General features: G+C 53.8%; 1 protein-coding gene across 8 annotated transcripts in view; it reads right to left on the bottom strand.

Moving 5' to 3' along the window:
* Positions 1-14,581, bottom strand: part of DCTN1 (dynactin subunit 1) — a 29,846-nt gene that overhangs the window by 5,979 nt on the left and 9,286 nt on the right. For 2 of the 8 annotated variants that reach the window (XM_045978797.1, XM_045978798.1), the window contains exons 1-20: positions 12,718-13,004; positions 10,782-11,027; positions 10,439-10,517; positions 10,204-10,238; positions 9,479-9,499; positions 7,043-7,060; positions 5,665-5,685; positions 4,232-4,423; positions 3,689-3,886; positions 3,353-3,557; positions 3,198-3,276; positions 2,915-3,074; positions 2,698-2,802; positions 2,330-2,521; positions 2,129-2,245; positions 1,730-1,882; positions 975-1,135; positions 700-868; positions 368-436; positions 73-135 (exon numbers count right to left, since the gene is read on the bottom strand). In XM_045978797.1, the coding sequence (XP_045834753.1) occupies positions 73-135; positions 368-436; positions 700-868; positions 975-1,135; positions 1,730-1,882; positions 2,129-2,245; positions 2,330-2,521; positions 2,698-2,802; positions 2,915-3,074; positions 3,198-3,276; positions 3,353-3,557; positions 3,689-3,886; positions 4,232-4,423; positions 5,665-5,685; positions 7,043-7,060; positions 9,479-9,499; positions 10,204-10,238; positions 10,439-10,517; positions 10,782-11,027; positions 12,718-12,750 (2,316 nt within the window). In that variant the 5' untranslated portion in view covers positions 12,751-13,004. Of the gene's footprint in view, positions 1-72; positions 136-367; positions 437-699; positions 869-974; positions 1,136-1,729; positions 1,883-2,128; positions 2,246-2,329; positions 2,522-2,697; positions 2,803-2,914; positions 3,075-3,197; positions 3,277-3,352; positions 3,558-3,688; positions 3,887-4,231; positions 4,424-5,664; positions 5,686-7,042; positions 7,519-9,478; positions 9,500-10,203; positions 10,239-10,438; positions 10,518-10,781; positions 11,028-12,717; positions 13,005-14,581 lie in introns of those variants that run through there. The other 6 variants (XM_045978800.1, XM_045978801.1, XM_045978799.1 and 3 more) reach the window with 5 other exon arrangements.

Here is a 14,581-nt window from a genome sequence, read left to right as displayed (position 1 = left end):
ATTAGGGCTGGAGGTGAGCATGTGGGAACTAACGAAGAAGAGGAGGTGAAAAAGACCTGGCTGTGCTCTTACCTGCAAGAAGGCACGCAGCCGTCCCACCTCCACACTCATGCAGTCCAGGGCACTCTGGGTGAACTGTAAGGACAGACGCGTGTGGTTGTCAGCCCCCAACAGGAGCCCTTCTGCCCCATTGCTATTTCTAACAAGTCCCTCCTCTCCACCAACAAAGATGTCGGTTCTCTGGCTTCCCTGATCTGACTGTTTCAGTCTTATGGGACACCTGACATCTAAGGGCCAGGTATCTTGACCTGATGTCCCTCACTGCTGACCTCTACAGGGGGTTCAAGCACTGGCCCAGACACCTCACCTTAATGTGGTCAGCCAGCTGCATGGTACTGTCCTCAGGTTGTTCAGCAAGATGGATACTATACAGATGCTGAGAAGAAATGACAAACAGACCGCCTTCAGACCTTGGAAGGATGGAGAATTCTTCCCAAACTGCCCCAGTCACCACGGGACTCCAGAAGTATAAGAGAATCTGAGACCTCAAGGAGCTGTATCCTCAGGCAAGTCCGTTTAGGAGCAAGCCAAGCCTTAAGCAGCCAGCCTAGGACATACAGCCTTGGCCACACTGGCAACAGCCCCAGCAGATGAAACCTTCCCTCCCTGCTGTGCCAAGCCTGAATTCTCGCCCCAGACCTGGTAGTACTTAATGGCCTTGGTGAGAGGCTCTACGTTGACAGTCTCATCCAGTTGATCCTTGTGTAATAGCTCAATGAGGAAATCCAAGGAGCGCTCATGGGCACTCATCTCAGGGTAGAGGCTGCCAATCTTCTTATACACGTCCACGTTGCACTGAGAGAGGGCGCTGGAGACCAGAAAAGGGTCCTCTGTGGCCAAGACCTGCCAGGAACTCTCAGTTCCATCCAATCTTGGCCCTGTGGTCCCAGGGCAGGGGCCGGGGAGTCACTTACTGCTCGTAGCGGTGGAGTGTGGCCTGCAACAGACTCAGCGAGTATACCAGCCCAGCAGCAAAGCTCAGCTGCTCCCCTGCAGCTCCTCGGAGCCCAGGCCGCTCTGAACAGTTTTCACTTAGTTCAAACTTCTCCTGGGCCTGCTTCCGGATCAGCTCTGCCTGTGGAAAGAAGCACCAGGGACCTGGGGCTCAGAGCAGAGGATGGAGAACAGACTCAGGAACACAGGATACAAAACTGAGCAACTAGGCGGGAGGGTGGGGCAGGGGGGACGACGCATGGACACATGTGGAGGAGGAAAGCAGAAACAGTTCTTAGGTGGCCAAGGGAGTCTCACCGAGGGAAAGGATAATGATGTGATTACCCGCGGCTGTGAAGATTTGGGATGTGGAGATGAAAGGGTAGTGAACCAGTGGGACTATGCTCTTTCCTGCCTTAAAGCTACTGCACCCACTACCCTTTCACCTGAATCCTTTCCTGACAGTCATCCCCCGCACTAGCTCCTACTCACCTTCCGGGTCTCAGTTCCAATGTGCTTCCTTTGGTGCCACCCTTCCACCTAAATCAGACCCCCAGCAGTGCTGTCTCAGAGAAGCCACTTGCCCTTCACAACCCAGTGTCTGTAAAACGCATGCACCTGCGACTTGGCCAACTGCATTCCTCCGCCACAAGATAAGCAGGGACGCCGACCGCTATCTTCACTCGGCATCCTCTGGGCCTGCTACACACCAAGTGATTAGACTGACCAGCCATACCTTGCAAATAAGACGAGGCATGAGCAGCAGCACCAGGACGCAGTCATGGTCTCCACCCGGCCGAAGGAAGCTGTCAGGCATGAAGGCCGTCAGCAGGGACATGTGCCGGTTTGCCTGGGCCACCTCCATCTGCCTCAATTCCATCTCAATTGCCTGTGAGGTGGACAGGAAGGTGGGCTCTCAGCCAGGATGGAGAGAGCCTCAGAACTATCATGCCTCATTCCACCAGGCCCCCTGCTTCTGGGACAAGCCCTAGCGAGGAGTCTTCCAGACCATCATGCAAAGCATTCCCCCCTCCAGCAACGTGAAGTCCAGAACCCCACGCCAGATCAGCCTACAGTCACAGCCAGTCTGGATGCCTCAACACTCCCCACTCTCTGGCCTATCCACTCCCCTGACCTTGGCATGAGCCTTAGTCTCAGCAAACTTGATTTTGAAGTCAAAAGTCTCTGGGGGTGGCTGCTGCTGCCTCTCCACGGATGCTTCCTGCTGGTTTGTCAGTTCCCGATTCACATCCTAGGAGGAGAGATAATGAGGCCCAGCTGGGTCATGAGGGAGCCCGGGGTGACTGTGGGTGGACAACGGGGGGTACAAAGGCACCTGAAGGTGGGCGGTCAGCTGGCGGTACTTCTTTATGGTTTGCTGGTAGTCTGCAACCGTCTCCTGGGCTGCCTCCACACGCTTCTGGGCCTCCCGGACCCGTGCGCCCGCCATGTCCAGCTGCTCCCGCAGCTCCAGCTCTGTCTCGCGTGCGTTCTCCTGCAGCTCATCGTTCATCTCATTCATCGCTTCCTGGGAGGCCACAAGGCAGTAGGGGCAAAGGAAAGGCAGAGTCAGGGTAGCAGGTCAGGGTGGGCCACTCACCACACAGCCTGCTCAAAGGTCAGAGGTCATATCAGTCCCTCTTTCAGCAAGTGCCTTCCAAATACCCTTTACCAGGGTGGGAAGTCAGACGTCTATTCTCTTACCAAGTCCCCCACGGTCTCTCTCAACTCTCGTACTTTCTCTTCTAGATTCAGGTTCCGGTCTGTTAGCATCTCCACCATCTCCTCGGCACCCAGAGCAGCATCCACCTGTATTATAAGGAGGGAACAGGGGGAAGAGCTGCTGAAAGGCACCTAGAAAGAGGAGCCACTGGCCTTTGAAGAGAGGGGTCCCCTGGGTGAGGGCCTGGGCTCCCCAGACCTGCTCCTTGAGCTCATCGATGGTGCTCTCTGCCTGGCTCAGCTCCTCCTGCAGACGCTCCCGCTGCTGCCTCACAACCTCCAGCTCTTGGTTCTTCTTCTCCATGAGCTTCTGGAGTTTCACATGCTCTTGCTTCTCGGAGGAAGAAAGATCCCGCATCCTGTGGAGAAGCAGGGAGGGACGAGGGAGGAAGTGCTGTGTCCGAGTCACTGGCCATGGGCACTCTCTAGTGCATCTAGAGAAAGGAGAACGAGCCTGGAGCCAAGCAGGGCAGGGACCCTACCTCACCAGGGCGTCCTTCAGGCGGGCGTTCTGCTCCTCGAGCTGCTTTAGCTGATAACTGGACGCTGCCCCATCTGAGCCTGGGGAAGACCATTAACACGCTCAGACACGGTTCCAACCCCACCATCTGGCCCCCATCAGCATCTGGTCCCTTACCCTTCTCTTCTATCTCAGCTTTGAGGATCTCTAAGTCGGTGGTGAGCTCATCCACACGTTCCTTCAATGCCTCCACCTCCTGCTGCAGGGACTCGGCCCGCTCTTCGGCCATCTCCTTGTCCAGAGTGGCCATTTCGATGGCATCGGCAGTATCAGCCATCTCCTCCATGTAGCGCTCCTTTGCCTCCAGGGCCTCCTTGGCTTCCTGAGGAGGGGTGGAGTTTGGTGGGAGTACCAGCAAGGGACACCTCACATACTCTTTCTCACGGGATATTCCAGGTTCCAGCCTACTGTCCGGTGCACTGGCTTGGGTCCCAAGCTCCCCCCAAGTCCTACCTTCCGCGCCTCCTTGAGGCGTCGCTGCAGGTCTGCCTGCTGCTCCTGCATCTTGCTCTTCCATTCTTGCACCTGCTCCAGCTGGATCTTATGTTTCTCCAGCTCTTTTAGTTTCGCCTTGTCTTCTGCCCGTTTCAACCGCAGGGTCTCCAGTTTCTCCTCCAGGTCCCGCACCTGGGCTCTCAGCCCCTCCTCCTCCTGGAAAGGAGAGACCCCTCGGTAGGTACACAGCTTCCCCCCTTCTCCCCACCAAGGCTGAGCTGGAGCAAAAGCACAGGAATGTACACAAACATCTTTCCAGTCCCAGGGTCAAAACCAAAAGTGGCCTACAAACATCCGAGAAAGGGGGGTCCAGAAGGGAAAAGTGTGGAAAAGGGCAGAAAAGAAAAGGTAGCTGAGTCAATGACAGAACCATATGCTGTGTCCACACCCTTTGGACTCAAATTCTGGGTCTCCCCCACCTCTGGAAAATTTCTAAGATCCTGCCTGGGGTCACAAGCCCTCCATGTCTTAGTTCTTCTTCACTCCAACCCCAGTCCTTACCTTGGAGGGGGAAGGTAGTGGAGGTGCTGCTCCAGGAGAGGTGAGAGCCGGCGTGGGGATGATGGGTGCCGCCAGCGGCGTCTGAGCCGGGGTGCTGGGCTCACTGCTGCTCAGCTCACCTGCTGATGCTGAGCCAGAGGGGCCCAGGGAGCTACTGGCCCCAGCCACCCCAGTACTGGCTGGGCGGGTGGGCTATTCAGAGAGGGTAAGGGCAAACCAGAAAAAGAACAGGGTGGGGGGGTGAGAAAGAATATGAGAATCCACCAAGGAAAGGAGACAGAGAAGGAAAAAGGCAGTGAGAGAGTATCAAAGCACAGTGAGAACAGAGAAGCAGAGTGAAGGGGAGAGGAAAAATGACACAGAGTCAGAGATAGTGACAAAGGACGGGGGAGGCAGGAGGCGGGCAGAGGAGAGAGGGAGGAAGTGATAGAAGACATAAGATTATAATGCTTCTCTCTTGGCACTGACCCCACATTCCTCCCAGTTCTGGCACTACCCCCTTAGAGCAGAATCCCTTACTCCCCAGTCCTCCCCTCTGTGACCCAGTTGTGATCATTATAGCAATTTCTTAATACTCCCAGTTCTACTGTTGTTCTGGGCCTGTACCCTCCTCCCCCAGGAAGAAAAAGTGCCTCAATGTCATTCCCAGAGCAAAAGAACAAATTGGAGTTTGTTCTCTAACTTTCATATTCCCAGAGAAGGCTGGGCTAAAAGTGGGGGTACCAAGGTCTATATGCCACTCTTTGGGAGTTGAGGTGATTCTCCCATCCTTGGTCTACTTTAGGCGACCCTTCAGGTAAAAGGGCCAGAGTGAAACTTGTACTCCTAGGCTCCCCTCTGAAACATGGTCAGTAGGGCCAACCTTCTGTCATCTCCCCCAACAAGACAAAGGAGCTCTAACCAGGCAACATTTACCCAGGGCCCCGTGGGGCTGGGGCAGAGCTCTTGGAGCCCCAGGCCCTGTAGCAGACAGGCCTGCCCAGTGCTCTCTCTTGCAGTACTGAACCCTGAAGTTCTGCTGATGGGCTGACACTCAGAGTTCATATGCTACCCACAGATAACCCCAGGTCCTTATCCCCTGACACTGACAAGTTCTTCTTCACCTTTCTTCTAACTTCTATCCCTACTCACACATCAAAAAACTAGTCAAAATGCCCTTCTTCAAGAAAGCCAGCCCTGACTGACCACAACCACTCCATTTCCCTTCTGCATTCAGGCTGCTGGCTCAGATAACCTCCTAAGAGTCAGAAGTTATTTTCCCAGGAGAGGCCTGTCACCACCCTAAGTCCCCTTACTCCTCTGAAAAAGAAAACCCAGGATGCACTGCGACCACCTTTAACTTGTTCACACACATGCCCACACACAAGCACATGCCTGAAATGTGAGTCTACACTCAGCAGTGGCATGTACAGAGGCCTTTTTTTTTTTCTCACCTTGGGCCGCCGAGTTGTGGTCTGGACAGGCAACAGGAGCCAAAGGAGGAGGAGGAGTCAGGAAAGAAAGGATAATGGCAGAAAGACAGCAGAAAGGACAGCAATGAGAGCAGAAGAAGTACCAGGAATGGGATTACAGTTAGCTGCCTCCCCACTCCCATCCCCACCCCATCCCCTTTTCCCTCCAGTGAATCACCTTGTTTCTCCTCCAGGACCTCAGAATCCTATTCTCCATTGGCTCCTTGCCCCACTTATGCCCAACCCTTGCAGACCTCACCCCTGAAAATCCCAGAAATCCCCATCTCCTAGGCTGAGCCACAGGAGACCAAAGGCAGCAGCTGGTGGAGGTCCCCAGAGATGGTCCTTCTTGCACTCCAGCCCAGAGCCAGAGGCCCCGCCCACCCACCACTCCCAAGGACTTTCCCAGGTCAGCCCCTTCCTTCAACTGCCAGACTGCAAAGAAGACCCCCTAGAAATACCATGTGACCAGAGTGATGCTAGAAGCCCAGAAGTGAGTGATATGACCCCAGCAGGGGGGTGCTCAGGCCCCTTAGGCAAAACAGCACTGCTGTCTTCCCCTCCCCCAGGACCAGATCCTGCAGCAGTCCCCATCCCTAGGGCAAAGGGCTCAGATGTCAGGACCATGAATACTGCATTAACCAGAACCCAGAGCTCAGCAAAGTAACCCCACCCAGCTGCAAGAAAGGACGTGGGGGTAGGCAGCAGGATAGAGAAACTAGTGCCCTAAACCAAAATAGATGATTAATCCCAAATTCCAAATTGTATTCTTGCTACCCAGTATCTTACAGCAAAACAGCAAAAACAGATTTGGATTGGACCCTACCTCTAGGTGACACTGAGTCTAAGGAGACCAAACCCCACCCCTCCTACCCTGAGCTGAGCCTCCATAGTTGTGGGTCAAAAACTATTCTAGGATCCCCATCCCACCCTGGAAAAGCCCTTTAATACAAACCCTGGTGGAGAAGGGATGCCGAGAGTACAACTAAGAGGCATCCTAGCAAAGGATAAGGGTGAGGGAGGCCTGCTAGAGGCAGGGAGACACCGGGACCTGCTTCCCCACATCCTCTCACAGGAAACTCCCAGAGCCAGTTTGCAGCAAAACCTGCCTGAAGCCCAAGGCTGTGAGGCCACTGGGTATAAGGCCCAGAACACAGAGTAAGAGCCCAAAGCAGGGAGCAAATGCCCAGGGTGTGGGCCATGGCAGTGACACACACCTCTCCCTCCCCCTCCACATCCCTACCCTCCTCCCCCAACCAGGTAGACAGATGAAGTCAATCAGCCCCCACCCCCACCCCAGCAGCCTGCTGCCACCATCGCCCTGGCAACCCGGCAGCAGGACCAGAGCAAGCAAGAGTACCTTTCGGGCTGTCGGTGCCTGTCTCATCATTGCAGAAAACCAAAGAAAGCCAGGAGAGGAAAGAGAAGGAGGGACAGAGGAGGATGGACAAACACACAGAGGAAGGACAGACGAAGGGAGGGAGGGAAAGAGACCGAACAGAGGGAAAGGCGGCGGAGACAGGAGATTAGTGCATCAAATCCCAACAATGCAGCCTCAGCTTCCCGGCAGGCCGGCTTCCTGGCCCGAAAACGGCTGTGGCTCAGTTGCAGAAGCCCCCGCAGGTGCGCAGTGGGACAGCCAGGCTCCAGCAGGCACCGGAGAGGAGCCCGGCCCAGTTCACCAGCTAAGGCTGATGGCAGCCTCAGTGGCCGCTGCACCAGCTCCACCTGACGTCATGCACCCACCCTCCTCTGATCCGTGGGGGTGGAGCCACTGCTCCTTGGTCTCCTAGCAACTGCCGGGCTCTGCTGGTTCCTCCTCCTCCACATGACTGGACAAAGTCCTGCGCAGAGCCCGCCCTGCTTCTGCCTCCATATGCGCAGAGCCCGCCCTGCTTCTGCCTCCATAGAACAGGTTCTGACTCCTCCCTCCCCTTCCCTCCTCCCACCCCCATCCCCAAGCGTCTGCTCCAAAAAATTGGGCTAGGGACCATCCCAGAAATGGTACTCTCTGGGGCTGAGGCATGACTGGGCAGGGGCACAGAGCCTCACTGCTCCACCAGCCTCTCTCAGACACTCCCCTCTGTCCACAGCCCCATCAACTCCACTTGTCTCTTATACACAAGGACAACGCCCTTACGGTTGGTCTCTCATGAGGCACAGGCACCCAGAATCCGCTCTGAGGGGCATACAGTGACACTAAGAAACCCCTGGAAACACTCAGCAGCAGCTCTAATAATGACTGTTTCGCTCCTCTCCCAAACCTCCCCTGGTTACAGGCAGGTTAAAGCCTGTCTCTAAAGACCTTCCAGAAGGGACTGGGCACCTTGCAGAGACATCTGGATTCTCTTATACCCTCCCCCTCAAAGTTCCTTTTGTTGTTGTTGTTGTTGTTCTGGTGCTAGCCCCCTGTTCTCCCCAGGGGGTGAGAGCAGGGCCCTGGACTAGGTGTTCTTCTGTGCAAGAACCACTGGAGATGACGACCTGGTTGGGGACTTGACTATTTGAATGGCACTTTGCACATGAGCAAGGAAGACAGCCCAGGCTGGGCTTTGCCACATTTCCCCAGGCAGATGCCAAAACCCCCACTTTCCGACACAGCTCAGGCCCTGTCCAGGGTCAGGTCCCCCTGTGGTGAGAAGGCCTCCATGGATATCAGACTGCAGCAGGTCCATGCTCTTCTCTACGCAAGGGCCTGAGGCAAGACTAGGAGCCCCAACCAGAAGGCAACAATCCAGGGAAAAGGCCAAGTTTCTATAACCTTATAATGGGCTCAGCACCCTTTACAGCATTATTTTCCTTCTTATATCCCCACTCCCACCTGAGCCAGGACCTCAAGGCAAGAACCAGAATGTGGTCTCTTCCATGACAAGACTCCAGAATGAGGACCCATCAACAACCAGGAGTGGAAAAGATGTTTTCCTCTCCCCAACCACTGGCCCAATCGAGTAGCTCTTCATGCAGGTCAGAAGGGCCAGAGACAGCTGGCAACAAGGAAGTCACAGAACCACACATATGGCACAGGACATACAGGTCAGACAGGCACATGCAACTCAGAGATAGCTTGGGCACAGGCCCAAGACACGGGCTGGTGTGAGGAAGTGGTTACGGCAGTGACTTCAGAGTTTAAAAAGAGTCTGGGGGAAGCAGAGTTGAGCCCCACGCAATGACAGTTGATGGAAGGCCACAAGGAGTGGGAGGCAGGCCTCAAGTGCAGCACCAGAGGCAGGAAGAGGTAGGGCAAGACTGACGGAGCAGAGTGAGGGCGGGCATCCACAGCTAGCACCAGCACAGCTAGCGCCCGCCCAGAAACAGACACACGGACTCTAAGGCCTTCTAACTCGACTGTTCTTCCTGTGCTCTGCTCCCTGGCCTCCTGTTCCTTGCCCAGTCATCTCGTTTGGTACTTTCTCCACTCCCAACCTCCGTGTTTCCTCCCATTGCCCCCAAACTCAGACTGAAACCGAGTGTAACCCAGTAAATGCCCTACTCCATGCTACTGCTTTACATTTAATGTCGAATGTCTGGAGTCTCTGACTAGAAGTCCTAAGGCCGTGGGGATGGGGACAAGTAGGTGTAGCGGTCATCTCCAATGAGTGCCACCTGAGCCTGGACACTAAGCCTATTGTCCTTGCATCCCTCAAAGGAACCCTGAAAGCCAAGGCCACCATTTCCTCTGGCCATCCCAGCCCCAAGGTCACACAAACATGCATGCAGCAACCCAAGGACATGCAGGACAGCTGGGGAGGGGGCTCATGGCCCTCACCCACCCAGGCACAAATAGTAAACACACCACCTTCTTAGGCTTCAGTCCCCGCTGCATGAGGAGTAGGAAAGGGGAGAGTTAGAGAACAGACATCACGGTGTGCTAGCTGGCCAGACATCCTGGGGGAGGTGTTAAGACCAACTCAGGTACACACAGGTAAAGGGGAGAGTCGGGTCACTACCAACTCCTGGGTAAGTGAGATCCCTGAAGGATCAGCTTCCAGGATGTCCATACCCTGACCCAGAGAAGCTGGAGGGTCTGAATCCCCACCACACATATCCTGTGCAGAGCAGCACAGAATTACAACAGAGCCTCTGCATACAGCCTAAAACAGGCAGCAGTGGGGCTGGCTCCTTATCATTCACTTGTGAGCAGGACAGCTCCTTCTTCTTCTAGTTTTCACCTTATCCCTACCCTCTGACCTTTAACATCCTGGCAGTCTTGGGTACCAAAAGGTAGGAAGATGGCAATAGCACTACTAGGGTCAGACCTGTCCTTCCTGTCACCCCTAGCCTTGGCCCCATTTGACCGTAAACTTCTGGGCCCTAACAGTTCTTCCCTGCTACCGCCTTTATTCTACCCCTAAAGCATCAACTCATACCCAGAAAGCTTCCTTCTCAAGGAGGTTGGAGACAGGAAGGCTTAACTCCGTTTTACTCACCTACTATTTCTACCTGCCTAGAAGTGGTCTCCCTCCTCTTTCTCCTTCCCCTCTTTCTCTCTCTTACTCTCCACTCCCATCCCCAACCACTCACCAGTTTGCTGGTCTTTGCAGTTGAGTCTGTTCCCTCTGTAGAAAGCAAGCAGAAATAAATTGTGTGTTTGTATAGAGGGGTGGGGGCAGAGACCATCATGGTGGGGTAGAAGAGATGTAACAAGGGAATATGGTGGTGATGGAAAAATCTCATGAACCACTGTGGTCCTGTATTCTGGGCAGAAGTCCTGGAGACTTCTAGATGTGGGAAGGCAACTTAACTGAGTGGCTGTTACCTCTTTTGAGGACCTTTGAGGCAGAAGAATCCGGTGTCTCTGGGGAAGTAGTATCTGCTCCATCTTCAAATACCTGGATCTGAAGCCAGAGAACAGACTTAATATAGTCAGATCAAGGATGGCTGTGATCTGCCCCCACCCCACGGCCCAAGCAAGCCTGGGGTACAGGGCAGCTTCAATAAGGATGGACATAAGGACGGATCACCAATCTCCCCTCCCCTGCTACCTCCCACTCTCTCAACCAGAGATGTACACTCACGCCCAGGAAAAGGGAGCCCCACACAAAAGCTGTACAAGCGACAGAGCATATGCACAAGCACACACCAAAACGGGGTAGAGGTACCTGGGACTGACGCACAAAGATACCATGCCCTTCATCGCAAGTGAAGTACTTCCTGCCTTGGACAGTTCCATCATTCTTGCCCTTTGCTTCATCCAGGATCACGCCGACCCATTTGCCAGTGGCAAAGAGCGTGGCTCCGACATAGGCCACAGTGCCTCGGTGGCCTTTTCCAATCACCTCCACACGGGAGCCCACTCGCAGAGGCCGGGCACTTGCCTCTGCACTCATTCTGCTGCCACTGGGCGTCTGAAAGAAAGACACGTGCAAACATATGCAGTTAAAGGCCTCAGGTCAAGGGTAGCAGCCTAATGCACCAGAAAGGCCTTAGTCAGGATCCTGGACTGAAAAAGGACAAGAAGTCACTTTCCTGAACCCCACTTTCAGGGTGAAGTGGGTCCCAAATTCCCTTCTGAAAAGTACCGGTGATGTTCTAAGACTTCTCCAAACTCCTTTGGAATCTGCTACCGTTTTTTAAAGAGTTTATATTTAAGTTTTATAACAAATCAGAATTCAATGACAGACCTGTGAATGTCAGTGTCTTAGGAGCACTGCCCCCAAGGAGGGGAATGAAGCTCAAGTGAATAACTCAATTGAGACCAGGCTCTCCAAAACCCAGTGCCCTGACTCAGGAGCCCAAGCTGAGAGGACAGGTGACTCATGGGTGACCCCAGGGGATCCTATTCTACTCCCACTGCTGTCTGTCTTCCCTGTGGTCAACCAGCTCTCTTAGGCCTCTCCCTTTCAAAGGTACACAACTGTGCCTCCTTCCAGCCCTCAAGTCACCATCACTCCTTCCAGACCCAACTCCCCCCACCCCATCCACACACCCACCATGACATTCCTAGATGCCTCACTGAAGCCGATTCAACCATTTAGTTCCCTTCCTCCTGGCCTGAGCCCTGTCCTAGCAACTCTACCCCAAGCTCTAAAGATCCTTCCCCCACATTATGTTGCTATAAAAAGAAAAACAAAGGCCAGGTAAATCCGGTACCTCAGATCTGACCTACACTGTCCCCTAGACTCTGCCCAGTGGTCCGAATGGGTGGTTATCTTCCTATGGATCGACAAAGCAAAGGAATAGACTAAACATTGTCCTCTGGAAGTTCTCAGCTTCTGACACACCCGTGATGACAGGACACAACCTGAAATTAGGTTTCCAAAGAGGACCATGATTTAGAAGAAAATCACACCTAAGCCATTTTTAGCAATAGCAGTTCCATGAACCAGGGGCCTTATAGCAAAGAGATGAATGAGGCATGAGAAAGTGACTCCTTGGTTCTAAAGATTCCACAGGGCTCCCTCCGATGCTCCCACTTGGCTTCGAAAGGGAGCCCTGCCAGAGCTTGTCACTCCCCAAATCCCTTCCCCTAAGAGCTCATCCAGGAAGATAAGGCTATAGCTCCCAGGGGCTTCAGGACCCCAAATCACACCTGGGACAGCAGGGTTGCTCTCACGGATCTCACAATAAAAAGAACTGACAGTGACATCAGGACTAGCCCTAAACTCAAGAGACTCCCTCAACCTCCCAACCCTAATAAGCCTCTCAAAACCAGGTGGACACAATAGTGGGTACAGAGTCAATCTCAACCAGAAGAGAGAGAAAGCAAGTGACAAACAACAGAGCAGCTCTAAAGAAAGGCGTCACTGTAAGGCCATTCTAACCCACCAACCCCACCGAGAGTCCCCAGCATAGTCCAATCCCCTCAGGACCCTCTAGCCAGAGGTCCAGTTAGAGTCAAAGGTCAGGCCTTGCCAGTCCCCACTGAAGGCCCAACACTGGGAGAGGAGGCCCGTCCAGCCTCACACCATCAGTCCCTGCTGCGAGTGGCCCCAGTCTAGCTCCAGCCTGTCTCCCCAGCCCCCACAGCAGTGTCCACAGGCACCCAGGCCTTCTCCAGCAGCCCTCCCAGGGCCATCCCAGATAAGGACCACTTACCCGGCTGTACATATGCCTCTTGCTCTGGGCCATGTTGCTCACCCGGCCTCTACCCCCTCCCCCAGCGGGCCAAAGACAGAGAGAAAAGGCAGAAACCTAGGCAGGAGGGTCAGGGCTCCAGGCCCTCATGGACAGACACAGAAGCCGTCAGGCACGGCCCTCCCCAGTCCATGGACCTCACTCGGTGGCCTACCGGGGTAGGGATGGGGGCAGAGATGGGGGCTGAGGAGCAAGTCCTCTCTGCTGCCTGATGATTCCTGAACCCAGAGACACCGAATCTGGCTTGCCAGCTGATGAGTCTCACTCTGCGCTAGTGCTGCTCTAGACTTGTCAGGAACCGTGTTAGCCTCTGGGTCCTAGTGCCCCCCTGCTTCACCTGGGCCAGACAAGCAAGGCAGGGACTTGCTGGGGCTCCGCCCACACCACAGACCCTCAGCAGTCACCTCTAGAGTAAACCGTCAGTGTTTGGGGCTGGGAGCACAGCCCTGACTGGTCCTCCTAGTCTGCACCCCTCAGCATCACTGCTGCCACCCCCAACAATTCCCCCCACAATGTGCCTCAGCAGGACCACAAGCATCAAGGGACACTTCAAGAAGATCAGCTCCCTACCTGCCTCCACGCAGCCAAGGTAAGGGTCTCATACCCCCCTTTCTGGGGCTCCTCTTTCTCCCTCCTTCTTCTAAACTCTAGACTCAGGGTCCAAACCCATGTAATTAGTCTGGATTTCAATTTCACACACTTGATGGAAGCAGCCAGACCCAGCGCACACAGCAAAGGAAGGGCAGTAATGGAAGTAACTTCATACAGCAAAGCAAGTCAAGTACCTACGTTCTCCTCCACACTGGCAAAGGTTGCCAGACTCTTTCTCCCTCTGGCTGTTATAAAGGGCCAAGCTCAAACCCTGAGACTGTCAGGTTCAACTGCATGAATAAGAGCAAACAGCTCCACATGTACCTTGTAGCACAAGGCCCAGTCCACCTCAACCACCTGCCCCTTACTTACACTCTTGGCTTCCCAGCCACCTCCTTAACAGAAAAAACGAGATGGCTTCTTTTCTATATATCACCAAATTTCTGTAACAGTCACATATTACTTTTATAATTATAAATATTTAATAAGATTAAGCATTCTCGTGAGAGGTCTCCAGAGGCCTATGTCACGATGCCTCTGTGTTCATTCACCCATCTAACATGGGCTACGAGCTAGCACACCAGGCTCCCTACCCCTGAGCACCAAACAAGGTTGGCCTGGGGTCTGACCGGTATAGCTCCGCCAGATGCGATGTGGATCTAGGGATACCTGTCTTGTATGCACTGGACTTCACTGGCCAAACAGAATCTTCCTCCACTCCACTCTCTATCTAAGGCAGGCCAGATAGCCCGATACTAGAATGACAGCCACTAGCCAGATAGATGGCCCCAAAACACCTCTCCCCACCTTCAATCCTGGCCAGACCTGCTAGGGAACCATTTCTCTAGTAAAACTCTCCATGTTTGCCCCCTCCCTTCCCTTCACATTTACCCAGGTAGGCAGGGCCATGCAGCCCCTTACAGCCTGGACTTCCCGAGCTCAGAGCACTTTACAGTCTAGAGAGCACCTTGAAAAACATAACTCTATAGTACCAAGGTTAAGAGTACTGTTTGTAGACTCGGACTGCTTATGTTCAATTCCTGGCTTCCCCACCTGGGAACTACATGAACTTGGGCCAGATATTTAACATCTCTGCTTTGATTTCCTTATCGGTCATTTGGGAACAAAGAACATATCTCAGAGAGAGGTTTTGAGGATTAGCCAAGATAATCCATGTAAAACATTTAGGACATTGCCTGGTATTTAGTAGGTACTCAACAAGTCAGGTAATATC

The sequence above is a fragment of the Meles meles genome, chromosome 15 (genome assembly GCF_922984935.1).
Source record: "Meles meles chromosome 15, mMelMel3.1 paternal haplotype, whole genome shotgun sequence".
NCBI classification, from domain to species: Eukaryota; Metazoa; Chordata; class Mammalia; order Carnivora; family Mustelidae; genus Meles; species Meles meles.
This window is presented reverse-complemented; position numbering and strand designations above follow the sequence as displayed.